Genomic DNA, 13,836 nt, shown 5'->3' with positions numbered 1-13,836 from the left:
ATATAAATACAAAATATAAAAAAGTATAAATATCTAATAAAATAAAGAAATAAAAAATACAAATACATAATAAAATAAAAAAAATCTAAATATTAAATAAAAATTAAACAATTAAAATAATATAAATACATATTAAAATACAAAATAGACAAATGAATATAAATATATAATTTAAAAAATCTATGCAGTAGGTGCACTCAACAGGACTCCAGTTGTTCAGTACACCTATTACCTGCTACATATTTTAGGTACTTTTTTCTTGGATTGCGCCTGAGCCAATATCCCTAGAAGTATGTGGGGTGGTCCAACTCTACCTGATAAAATTACATCAAAATAAATAAAAAAGTGTAATGATATAATAAAATCTAAACAAATATAAATAAAAGAACATAAATGCATAATAAAATTACAAATATATTAAACAATATATAAATATTACAAAAAAAATTAAATGAAATGAATAAAAGAATGTAAATAAATAATATATAAATAAATAAAACTAAATAAATACATCATTAAAAAATAAAAAAATAGATGTATAATATAATAAAATATGAATAAATAAAACAATATAAATTCCCATGTAATGATGTGTGATGACAGGTTCCCTTTATGAAAGCAGTACAGGGAAGCCATTGTCACAGAAACAATCCAATGTGAACACAGACCTGCGGTTTATAATCGATTTTTCTTCGGATTCCATAGAATTGCCCCCTTGGGTGTGGTCTCCGGGAAGATGGCGGCGGTCCCCCTGTAGTGCGGACATGTTCCAGGGAGATGGATGTGATCAGCTGACAATGACGCGGTTTCCGCATCTGCTGAGTGTCCGGAGGGGGCGATGAGGTTTTGAGCTGAGCGGGGCGGCCCGGGGCCGGAGGAGCTGCCACTGGGGCCGGAGGTAAGAGAACCCCCTTCCTGTACACACCGGTCGGGGATTGGGGACCGGAGGGGGAGGGGCAAAGGAGTTGTCCCACAGGATGGAACATCAGCGCTGGGGGTGGAAGATCAATTCCAGGAGATAGAAATCAGTGTCAGGGTGGAAGATCTGACCTAGCGTGCAAATCACTGTCGGGGTGGATGATTTGTCCGAGGGTGGAAAATCTGATCTAGGGTTGAAAATCAGTATTGGGATGGAAGATCTGATCTGGGGTGGAAGCTCAGTGTCAGGGTGGAAGATCTGATGTAGAGTGCAAATCAGTGTTGTGGTGGAAGAACTGATCCAGGGTGGAAGATCAGTCCTGGGGTGGAAGCCCAGTGTTAGGGTGGAAGATCTGTATTGGGGGTGGAAATCAGTGTCGGGGTAGAAGATCTGATCCAGGGTGGAAGATCAGTGTCAGGGAGAAAGATCTTATCTTGGTGTGGAAGATCTGATCTAGGGTGCAAATCAGTGTTGGGGTGAAATCTGATCTAGGGTTTAAAATCAGTGTTGGGGTGGAAGATCAGTGTCTGGGTGGAAGATCTGATCCAGAGTGAAAGCCCACTGTCAGGGTGGAAGATATGATCTAGGGTGGAAATCAGTGTGGGGGTAGAAGATCTGAGGTGGAAGTTCAGTGTCTGGAAGATCTGATCCAGGGTGGAAGATCAGTGCTGGGTGGAAGATCTGATCCAGGGTGGAAGATTAGTCTTAGAGTGGAAGATTTGATCCAGGGTGGAAGATCAATGTCAGGGTGGAAGATCAATGTCAGGGTGGAAGATCAATGTCAGGGCAGAAGATCTGTCTTGGGGTGGAAGATCTGATATAGGGTGAAGATCTGATCCGGGGTGGAAGATCTGTCCTGGAGCTGAAGATCAGGATGAAATATCTGATCTAGGGTGCAAATCAGTCCTGGGGTGTAAGATCACTGCCTGGGTGGAAGCTCTCGTCCAGAGTGGAAGCCCAGTGTCAAGGTGGAAGATCTGATCTAGGGTGAAAATCAGTGTTGGGGTGGAAGATCTGATCTAGGGTTGAAAATCAGTGTTGGGGTGGAAGATCAGTGGTAGGGTGGAAGATCTGATCCAGGGTAGAAGATTAGTCCTGGGGTGGAAGATCTGATCCAGAGAGGAAGATAGTCTTAGGGTGGAAGATCTGATCTAGGGTTGAAAATCAGTGTTGAGGTGGAAGATCAGTGGTAGGGTGGAAGATCAGTCCTGTGCTGGAAGATCTGATCCAGGGTAGAAGATTAGTCCTGGGGTGGAAGATCGGATCTAGGGTGAAAATCAGTGTTGGGGTGGAAGATCAATGGCAGGGTGGAAGATTAGTCCTGGGGTGGAAGATCAGTGTCAGCGTGGAAGATCGGATCCAGGGTGGAAGAAGCATGCACATCTAAAGGGATGCTGGGGATTTGTTCTTTCATCTATCGCTGAGCCCTGTCACATTTACAGGAGTCCCCAACTAGACTCAATTTTACTGCAAGCAAAGCCCATCTGGAAGACCTGGTGATGATGTCACTGGGCTCTAAAAGAGGCGTTCCTTGAAAACAAAATGATGAGATGGAATGATCTGCATTGCATGTTCCGTTACACTTCATATGTAATATTGATTATAATTTGGATACAATGTAGAACCAGGAGGGGTTTTTGTTTCAGTTTCTGTTGATGTCGGTTATTTTTAGTGATACACTATCTTGCTATCGTCTAACATGATCTGTCTCTTCCTGTTTCTCAGTAGTGCAGGAGATCGGGGAAGGAGGGTCCAGTATGTGCGCCTCGGTAAAGTACAACACCCGGGGTCCCGTCCTGATCCCCAGAATGAAGTCCAAGCATCGAGTGTACTACATCGCCCTCTTCTCAGTGGTGCTCCTGGGGCTCATCGCCACCGGCATGTTCCAGTTTTGGCCTCACACCATCGAACCGTCCAGTGACTGGAGCCCCGAAAAGCAGAGCGTCCAGGACGTCCCCGCCGTGAGGCTTCCCGAAGACAGCCCGCTGCCGGAACGAGGGGACCTGAGCTGCCGGATGCACACCTGCTTCGATGTCTACCGCTGTGGGTACAACCCCAAGAACAAGGTCAAAGTTTACATCTACCCCCTGAAGAAGTACACGGATGAATATGGGGGATCGGTGGGCAGCACGATCTCCCGGGAGTACAATCAGTTGCTCACTGCCGTCTCGCAGAGTGAATTCTACACGGAAGACATGAACAGAGCCTGTCTCTTCCTCCCTTCCATCGACGTTCTGAATCAGAACAACCTGCGGATTAAGGAGACGGCGCAGGCCTTGGCACAGCTTCTCAGGTAAAAGGGTGGTGGGGGTAAAATTCTGTGACTCTTCTCTGTTCGCTGAAGGAAGGTTTGTGGACACCCAACCATCACACCTGCTATATGACCAACAATGTGAACACCTGACCATCACACCTGCTATATGACCAACAATGTGGACACCCAACCATCACACCTACTATATGACCAACAATGTGGACACCCAACCATCACACCTACTATATGACCAACAATGTGGACACCTGACCATCACACCAACTATATGACCAACAATGTGGACACCCAACCATCACACCTACTATATGACCAACAATGTGGACACCCAACCATCACACCTACTATATGACCAACAATGTGGACACCTGACCATCACACCAACTATATGACCAACAATGTGGACACCTGACCATCACACCTACTATATGACCAACAATGTGGACACCTGACCATCACACCAACTATATGACCAACAATGTGGACACCTGACCATCACACCTACTATATGACCAACAATGTGGACACATGACCATCACACCTACTATATGACCAACGATGTGGACACCTGACCATCACACCTAATATATAGCCAACATGTGGACACCCAACCATCACACCTGCTATATGACCAACAATGTGGACATCCGACCATCACACCTAATATATAGCCAACATGTGGACACCCAACCATCACACCTACTATATGACCAACAATGTGGACACCTGACCATCACACCTAATATATAGCCAACATGTGGACACCTGACCATCACACCTACTACATGACAAACAATGTGGACACCTGACCATCACACCTACTATATGACCAACAATGTGGACACCTGACCATCAAACCTAATATATAGCCAACATGTGGACACCTGACCATCACACCTGCTATATGACCAACAATGTGGACACCTGACCATCACACCTACTATATGACCAACAATGTGGACACCTGACCATCACACCTAATATATAGCCAACATGTGGACACCTGACCATCACACCTAATATATAGCCAACATATGGACACCTGACCAACTATATGACAAACAGTGTGTACACCTGACCTTCACACCTACCATATGCCCAACAGTATGTGGTCACCTGTCCATCACACCTACGATATGACCAACAATGTTGGCACCTGACCATCACACCTACCATAGCCCAACAGTATGTGGACACCTGACCATCACACCTAATATATAGCCAACATATGGACACCTGACCAACACACCAACTATATGACAAACAGTGTGTACACCTGGAAAAACAAGAAAAGAAAGCGCCAATCAACAATATCAATCCTCTCCAGCAGCAAACCTTTAACCCAAACTATTGGTAAAATGTAAAAAATCAGCAATAGGAATGCGCTAAATATATATTAACATCATAAATATATGTGTCAAAAGTCCAAACATAAAAAACTTTTTAGTGAAAATAATCCATAAATTTCGTGTATATAAGTGTACAAAAGAAAGTCCAACACCACAAAGAACAGAAAATTTCTTCTTCTTTAAACATATAATTCCACCGTGCTTTATCCACCACCAAATGAATGGAATGAACTCACCAGAGCTCAATGCTGATTAGATTATAAATCAGCACAAGCGCGTTTGCTCTGGGAGCGATGAGTAAGTAGATCATGAAGTAGCACTCTATAGTATAGACACTTCCAGATAGCAGGAACAATACTCTGCAGTGATTTTGAGGTATAGCCAAGACTCCTTATACAACGATCATCCTCCAATTGTATAGTAAAATCACTCAAAAATAAAGAAAAGGCATGATGGTGCAGCAAGTAAGAACCATTTAAAGCTTTTATTTCAATTGCATCCTACTCACAAAATGAAGTGTCCACCTGACACTGGTATAGCAAGCGATCAAGTATACGGAATGGACGAGCCCCGTTCACCGCGGACACCTCGCCGACAGCTCCAGGGAACGTCCTGACGTCATCCAATAAGCTCCGCCCTACGCGTTTCGTCACTCTGACGTCCTCACGGAGCCGCTCTGTGAGGACGTCAGAGTGACGAAACGCGTAGGGCGGAGCTTATTGGATGACGTCAGGACGTTCCCTGGAGCTGTCGGCGAGGTGTCCGCGGTGAACGGGGCTCGTCCATTCCGTATACTTGATCGCTTGCTATACCAGTGTCAGGTGGACACTTCATTTTGTGTGTACACCTGACCTTCATACCTACCAGATACCCAGCAGTATGGGGACACCTGACTGTCACACCTACTATATGATCAACAATGTAGAAAACTGGCCTTCACACCTACCATATACCAAACAGTATGTGGACACCTGACTATCACACCTACCATATGGCCAGCATGTGGACACCTGACCATCACACCTACCATATACCCAACTGTATGTGGACACCTGACCATCACACCTAATATATGGCCAACGTGGACACCTGACCATCACACCTACCGTACTGTATACCCAACAGTATGTGGGGACTTTACCATCACACCTACTGTATGGCCAACATGTGGACACCTGGCCTTCACAGCTCCCATATGCTCAACATGTGGACACCTGACCATCATCTACTATATGACCAACGGTATGTGGACACCTGGCAATCAAATCTGCTACGTGGCCAACAGTATGTCGAAACCTGACCATCTCACCTACTATATGGCCAACAGTATGTCGAAACCTGACCATCTCACCTACTATATGGCCAACAGTATGCAGAAACCTGACCATCTCACCTACTATATGGCCAACAGTATGTCGAAATCTGACCATGTCACCTACTATATGGCCAACAGTATGGACATACAAATGTATATGATCAACAGTGTGTAGACATCTGAGCATCACAAGTAACAGTATGTGGACTCTTGACCCTTGCATCCATAATATGGCCAACACTTACTATATGTGAACACTTGACCATCAAATCTGCTATGTGGCCAGTAGTACAGTATGTGGAAACCTTACCATCACACCTACTATATGGCCAACAGTATGCTGACATCTGAGCATCACAAACAACTATATGGCCAACAGCATGTGGACACCAGACCATCACACCTACTGTGTGGCCAACAGTACAACTGACCGTAACACCGACTATATGGCCAACATTATGTGGACACCTGACCATCACTTTTGCTATATGGCCAACATTATGTGACCACCTTACCATCACACCCACTATATGACCAACATGTGGCCACCAAACCAACAAATCACATGTGACTTTCTCACCTACTATATGGCCACTAGTATGGGGACACCTGACTAGCACACCTATATGCAGGGGTCTGGAAATTTTTGAAAAAAACTACTTGTCCAGGGACTAAATCGGGGCCCCAGTCTTGTCTTTTGTTGGTAAAATATAAAAATGAGGTTGCACCGAGTAACTAGATACCCAACATGTGAAACCTTACATTTGCATGCGCTTGTGAAATGCCGACAAACTTTAGGACCTTATATTTTATATAGGTGACACTTTTAAAGCCATCACTTTAGTTTTACAAAGGAGGTCTGGTGCTAGAATTATTGCTCTCATTCGGGCGTGTGCGGTGATATGTAACGTGTGTCGCACTTGATGTTTTCACATGTAGGCACCTCGGCGTGTGTGTTTACGTTCGTACGTGCATATATGTTGGAGTGTGGGGTGGGTCTTAAGTGCTTGGGTGCAACTTTTTACTAGTTAAAAAGGAAATTTACAAATCCATCAGAGAGATTGCAGCAACATTAGGAGTGGCCAAATCAACAGTTTGGTACATTTGGACACAGGCGCAATTTCAGTTTTTTTTTCAGGTATTTACTAAAACATATTCAAGCTATAGTTCTATAATGGATATGGGCGGACAGTGCACACTCTCAGGTTTAATATGAGGGTACGTACATCCAAATTGGAGGAAGGGTTTAGAAATTATAGTTCTTAAGAGTAGTCACCCCCCTATTTTCAAGGGACCAAAGGTAATTGGACAGTTGAATCAAAAGCTGTTTCATGGCCAGGTGTGGGCTACTCCTTCGTTATTTCTTCATCAGTTAAGCAGATAAAAGGTCTGGAGTTGATTCTAAGTGCGGTATTTGCATTTGGAATCTATTGCTGTGAACCTACATCGTGCTTTCAAAGGAGCTGTCCATGCAAGTGAAACAGGCCATTGTAAGGCTTCAAAAACGAAACAAATCCATCAGAGAGATCGCAGCAACGTTAGGAGTGGAAAAATCAACAGTTTGGTACATTCTGAGGAAAGAAGAACGCACTGGTGAGCTCAGCAACATAAAAAGGCATGGACATCCACGGAAGACTACAGTGGTGGATGATCGCAGGATCCTCTCTATGGTAAAGAAAAACCCATTCACGACATCCAGACAAGTGAAGGATACTCTCCAGGAGGTGGGCGTATCATTGTCAAAGTCTACAATCAAGAGAAGAATTCACGAGAGCAAATACAGAGGGTTTACCACAAGGTGCAAACCATTCATAAGCCTGAAGAATAGAAAAGCCAGATTAGACTTTGCCAAAAAACATCTAAAAAAAGCCAGACCAGTTCTGGAAAAGCGTTCTTTGGATGGAGGAAACTAAGATGAATCTGTACCAGAATGATGGGAAGAAAAAAGTGTGGCGAAGGCTTGGAACGGCTCATGATCCAAAGCACACAACGTCATCTGTAAAACATGGTGGAGGCAGTGTGATGACATGGACATGCATGGCTTCCAGTGGCACTGGGTCATTGGTGTTTATTGATGATGTGACAGAAGACAGCCGGATGAATTCTGCCGTGTTTACAGATATACTGGCAGCCCAGATTCAGCCAAATGCAGCAAAGTTGATTGGACGGCACTTCACAGTACAGATGGACAATGATCCAAAACACACTGCAGAAGCAACCAAGAAGTTTTTGAAGGAAAAGAAGTGGAAGATTCTGCAATGGCCAAGTCAATCACCTGATCTCAGCCCCATTGAGCATGCATTTCACTGGCTGAAAGCAAAACTAAAGACAGAAAGACCCACAAACAAAGAACAACTGAAGACAGCTGCAGTTAGAACCTGACAAAGCATCAGAAAGGAGGAAACCCAGTCTATGGTCATGTCCATGGGTTCCAGACTTCAGGTAAAGCATCAGAAAAGAGGAAAGCCAGTCTTTGGTAATGTCCATGGGTTCCAGACTTCAGGCGAAGCATCAGAAAGGAGGAAAGCCAGTCTTTGGTAATGTCCATGGGTTACAGACTTCAGGCGAAGCATCAGAAAGGAGGAAACCCAGTCTGTGGTCATGTCCATGGGTTCCAGACTCCAGGCAAAGCATCAGAAAGGAGGAAACCCAGTATTTGATAATGTCCATGGGTTCCAGACTTCAGGCAAAGCATCAGAAAGGAGGAAAGCCAGTCTTTGGTAATGTCCATGGGTTACAGACTTCAGGCGAAGCATCAGAAAGGAGGAAACCCAGTCTGTGGTCATGTCCATGGGTTCCAGACTCCAGGCAAAGCATCAGAAAGGAGGAAACCCAGTATTTGATAATGTCCATGGGTTCCAGACTTCAGGCAAAGCATCAGAAAGGAGGAAACCCAGTCTTTGGCAATGTCCATGGGTTCCAGACTTCAGGCAGTCATTGCCAGTAAAGGATTCTCAACAAAATATTAAAAATGAACATTTTATTTATGATTCTATTCAATTGTCCAATTACTGAGCCCCTGAAAATGGAGGGACTGTGTATAAAAATGGTTCCAGTCTCTAAAATTTGTACTTGATATTTATGTTGAACCCCTTGAATTAAAGCTGAAAATCTGCACTTTGTCATTTGGATTGTTTCATTTTAATTTATTCTGGTGGAATACAGAGCCAAAAGTATGAAAATTGTGCCTGTGTCCAATATATATGGACCTAACTGTATATAACATCATTTGTAGGCATTAAATCTTTCACACAAAAAATTCAATATACACTTATTGGGATTTTTTTTTATTTTATCAAGACATGTCGCAGAATACATTTTGTCCAAAATTTATGAAGAAATTTGATTTTTTAAAAATTTTTATTGGATATGTTTTAGGGCCGATTCACACTATAGAAACTCAGTCCAGATGCTTTCCGCATGTGTGTTTTTGACATGTTCTGGTGCAATTTTGATGGGTTTTTTATTCATTCCAGTTCATTTTTTCTTCAGTTGAAATAGGGACATGTGCATTCCGGTGCATTTTTGATGCGTTTTACGATGTTCCAGTACAGATCTGTGCAAAAAAAAAACGCAGCATGTTCTACTTTTTTTTTTCTGCAACCGGAACGCACTGGAACTGCAAGCGCTGATGTGAACTATGACATTGACAACCATATAACCTACTTTCTGTGCATTTTGGATGCAGAAAAAAAAATTCAAACGCATGTAGTGTGAAACTGGCCCTTATAGCGGAAAGTAAAATATTTTTTTTTTCTTTTTCCAAAAATTTCAGTCTTTTTTTCATTTATATCATGAAAAAAAGACTGAAATTTTTGATTATTATTATAAATTATTTTGGAAATTAATATTGATAAATATTATTTTGGAAATTATTATTATTATGACATTGACAACCATATAACCTACTTTATGTGCATTTTGGATGCAGAAAAAAATGCAATTCAAACACATGTAGCGTGGAACTGGCCCTTCTAGCGGAAAGTAAAAAATATTTTTTTTTTACTTTTTCCAAAAAAATTTTTCATTTATATCACAAACAATAAAACGCCCAGTGGTGATCAAAATACCACCAAAAGGAAACTCTATTTGTGTGAAAAAAAAGGTATTAATTTCATTTGGGTACAGCGGTGCATGACCTGGCAATTACCAGTTAAAGTAGCGCAGTGCCGAATAGCAGAAAATGGTCTGGTCATGAAGGGGGTAAAACCTTCCAGAGCTGAAGTGGTTAAATCATTTATTAAACAAGCTTGCTTGTATTGTATGTCTCTTAACAGTCATTGTTAATTCTAGAGCTTCTAAATTGTCTTCCCGATAGGTGGGATCGAGGGACCAATCACTTACTGTTTAACATGTTACCTGGAGGACCCCCCGATTATAACACTGCCCTGGATGTACCCCGAGACAGGTAAGTTGTGATAGTTCTCAACGGCTCTTCAGGACTTTTTCAGTTTGGATGGAAAGTTTTGGAACAAAGAAGGGACAGGAAAAAATATCATGCAGGTTATTTGTGGTTTGTTTGTTTTTTCTCTCTTTTTTAAGACCTAAATTACAGGCGTACCTCGGTTTACGAATTTAATGCGTTCTGCAGGACTTTTCGTATTGCGAAATATTCGTAAACCAAAATGTGGTTTCCTATAGGAATGCATTGAAAACCAATTAATCCGTTCCACAGGTCAGAAAAAAGTAAAAAAAAAGTCTTATCTGTTCAAAACTCTTTATAAAGTGCACTTTAACCATTAGCCGCCCGGCCGCAAAAATGCTTCAGCTTTCCGGGTGCACACCATTTGGCATGCTCCCGCACATGCGCAGTTGCAGAGCCGCGCAGCCTGTCACCGGCCGTGTACCTCGGACACGGCCGATGACAGATCTGAGTACCAGCCCCCGTTGACGGTACCATGTGACCTGCTGTGACCAATCACAGCACGTCACATGACAGTTGTATACAATGGATGGCTTCATTCATGCCATCCATTGTATACTAGTGCCTAGCTGTGAATGGTCACAGCGATCACATGCACATGTCATGTGATTAGCTGTGGCCAAATCACAGCCAAGCACAAAAAAACAAACAAACAAAAAAAAATTTCATTCAGGTAAATGCTTGCTTATAGCAAAGTAATTCTTTCCATTATAAAATTTTACAAATAAATAATCATAAGTAAAATATAAAAAAAAAATCTTAAAAAAATAAAAAAAATGTAATAAAAAATAAAAAAACACAAAAAAATAATTAGAAAAAAAAAAAAAATTTTTTTTTTCATACTGTCACCAGTCAGTGTCCCTGATCACCGCCATGCCAGTTATATGATGACGCTGTACTGCACTGGTGACAGTATGTTAAAAAAAAAAATAGTGAAAATAATTTTTTTAATTTTTTCATTTTCCGAAAAATTATGACAAAAAAATACAACTTCAAAAAACTTGCCATGCCTCTTATGAAGCACGTCGGACTGTCTACTCTGCAAAAAGGGGTCATTTGGGGGATATCTGTACTGTTCTGACATTTGGGGGATATCTGTACTGTCCTGACATTTGGGGGATATCTGTACCGTCCTGACATTTGGGGGATATCTGTACTGTCCTGACATTCTTGGACCTCAAGAAATTAGATTGGCTGTCAGTACTTCAGGATTGATCAATAATCAGATCTATACCATAGTTTGTGAACTCTATAACTTTCCTACAAACTAAAAAATACATCCTAATTTGGGTTATTTTCACCAAAGACATGTAGCAGAATACATCTCGGCCTAAATTTATGAAGAACAATTATTTATTTGTAAACTTTTATAACAGAAACAAAGAAAAACTTGTTTTTTTTTCAAAATTTTTGGTTTTTTTTTGTTAATTTAGGAAAAAATAAAAACCCCGGCCGTGATTAAATACCACCAAAAGAAAGCTCTAGTTGTGTGAAGAAAATGATAAAATTTTAGTTTGGGTACAATGTTGTATGACCGCGCAATTGTCATTCAAAGTGTGAGAGCGCTGAAACCTGAAAAATGGCCTGGGAGGGAAGGTGTAAAATTGCCCGGTATTGAAATGGTTAAAGGCATAAATACTGTACAGAGACATGATTAAAAATGAATTTGTAAATGCATTGAAAATCAATCCGTTCCGGAGGTCAGAAAAAAGACAAAAAAAAGTTTTATCTGTTCAAAACTCTTTATAAAGTGCACTTTAAAGGCATAAAGGGATATGAATTAAAGAAAATGGATTAAAGAAAAATTCGTAAATGCATTGAAAACTAATTAATCCGTTCCGGAGGTCAGAAAAAAGTAAAAAATAAAGTCTTTTATCTGTTCAAAACTCTTTATAAAGTGCATTTTAAGGCATAAATACTGTACAGGGACATGATTTTAAAAAAATTTGTAAATGCATTGAAAACCAATTAATCTGTCCGTATTGCGAAAAACATTTGTAAACCGAGGCGTTATTTTCAGTGGATTTTCATTCGTAAACTGAAAATTACATTAACCGAGGCATTTGTATGTGTTTTGTGAATTAAAAAAAAAAAAAAGGCCGTAGTATTCTCTCTGACGTCCAGAAGGTGGCAGTAATGCCATGTTCCAGAGAAATGGGTCAGTTCTCAATCAGTGCTCATCCAAGCTGCTGACCTTCTTAAAGCGGAGCTCCACCCAAAAGAGGGCATTCCGCTTTAAAGACTGATCCCCTGTTCCCCATTAAGGATTGCCACCTTTGGGGAGTGAAGGAGGGAGTGGGTACCCAAAATTGACAGGTACCCGCTCCCACATGTGCTGCTATTGCCTAGGTGATCGGAAGCAGAAGTTGTCCTCCCTCCCTGTAGTCTTCTGGGACAATGACAGGTCCCAGAAGACTACAGGACCATTCATGAAGTGCAGCGCTACTCGCACATGCTCAGTGGGCACCTGGCTGTGAAGCCGCAAGCTGTCGCAGCCGGGTGCCCACACTGAAGATGCCGGCGCCTGGGACACAGGACGGCCGGTGAAACGGGCTGCGGGGAGGACAATGCTAAATCCTGGGACAGGTAAGTGGCTGTTTTTTAAAAGTCAGCAGCTGCAGTTTTTGTAGCTTCTGAATTTTACTTTTTGTGGCCCCACACGGAAGAAAAATATATTAGAAATATATTTTCAAAATATTCTTCCCAAATATATTGACATGTTTGAAATGCTACCAGTTATATGAGGACGCTGTACTGCACTGGTGGCAATATGTAAAAAGAAAAAAAAATTGTGAAAAATATTTTTTTAATTTATTATAAAAATGATTACAACAAATTACATCTTCAAAAAACTTTCCAAAAAGGGGTCATGGGGGGGGGAGGGGTATTTGTACTCTCCTGGCATTTTCAGTTGTCAGGACGTTAGATCAGTGCCATCAGTACACTGATCAGGATTGATCGATTTTCAGATATATCCCATAGTTTGTGGACTGTATAACCTTCCTACAGACTAAATAATAAACACTGATTTGTTTTTTTCACCAAAGAAATGTAGCAGAATACATTGTGGCCTAAATTTCTGAAGAATGATTATTTATTTGCAAAATTTTATAATGGAAATGAAACACTTTTTTTTTTCAAAATTTTCCTTTTTTTTTTTTCATTTTTTATTTAGCAAAAAAAAATCTAGACTAAATAATATACACTGATTTGTTTTTTTTCACCAAAAAAATGTAGCAGAATACATTTTGGCCCAAATTTCTGAAGAATGATTATTTATTTACAAAATTTTATTAAGGAAATGAAACACGTTTTTTTTTTTTTTTTTAGCAAAAAAATAAAAAAAAACAGTAGTGATTAAGTAGCACCAAAAAAAGCTCTATTTGTATGGGAAACAAATGATAAAAATTGAATATGGGTACAGTGTTGCATGACTGCGCAATTGTCATGGCCTGGGCAGGAAAGTGCCTGGTATTGAAGTGGTTAATGTAAAGAGGAACTTCATTCCTCTTAATGCTGCCCCCCCACATGCCGCTGTCCTTGCTTGTGCTGTCGCAT

At 41.2% G+C, this 13,836-nt stretch overlaps 1 protein-coding gene across 3 annotated transcripts in view; it reads left to right on the top strand.

Moving 5' to 3' along the window:
* The first annotated feature begins 800 nt into the window (after positions 1-800).
* EXT2 (exostosin glycosyltransferase 2) overlaps positions 801-13,836 on the top strand; it is a 129,641-nt gene continuing 116,605 nt past the window's right edge. For 2 of the 3 annotated variants that reach the window (XM_089654757.1, XM_089654755.1), the window contains exons 1-3: positions 801-898; positions 2,645-3,212; positions 10,174-10,263. In XM_089654757.1, the coding sequence (XP_089510883.1) occupies positions 2,677-3,212; positions 10,174-10,263 (626 nt within the window). In that variant the 5' untranslated portion in view covers positions 801-898; positions 2,645-2,676. The remainder of the gene's footprint in view (positions 899-2,644; positions 3,213-10,173; positions 10,264-13,836) is intronic. The other variant, XM_089654756.1, reaches the window with a different exon arrangement.

The sequence above is a fragment of the Staurois parvus genome, unplaced genomic scaffold, assembly GCF_062004578.1.
Source record: "Staurois parvus isolate SC_StPar_1 unplaced genomic scaffold, SC_StPar_1.0 ptg000796l, whole genome shotgun sequence".
NCBI lineage: Eukaryota > Metazoa > Chordata > Amphibia > Anura > Ranidae > Staurois > Staurois parvus.
This window is presented reverse-complemented; position numbering and strand designations above follow the sequence as displayed.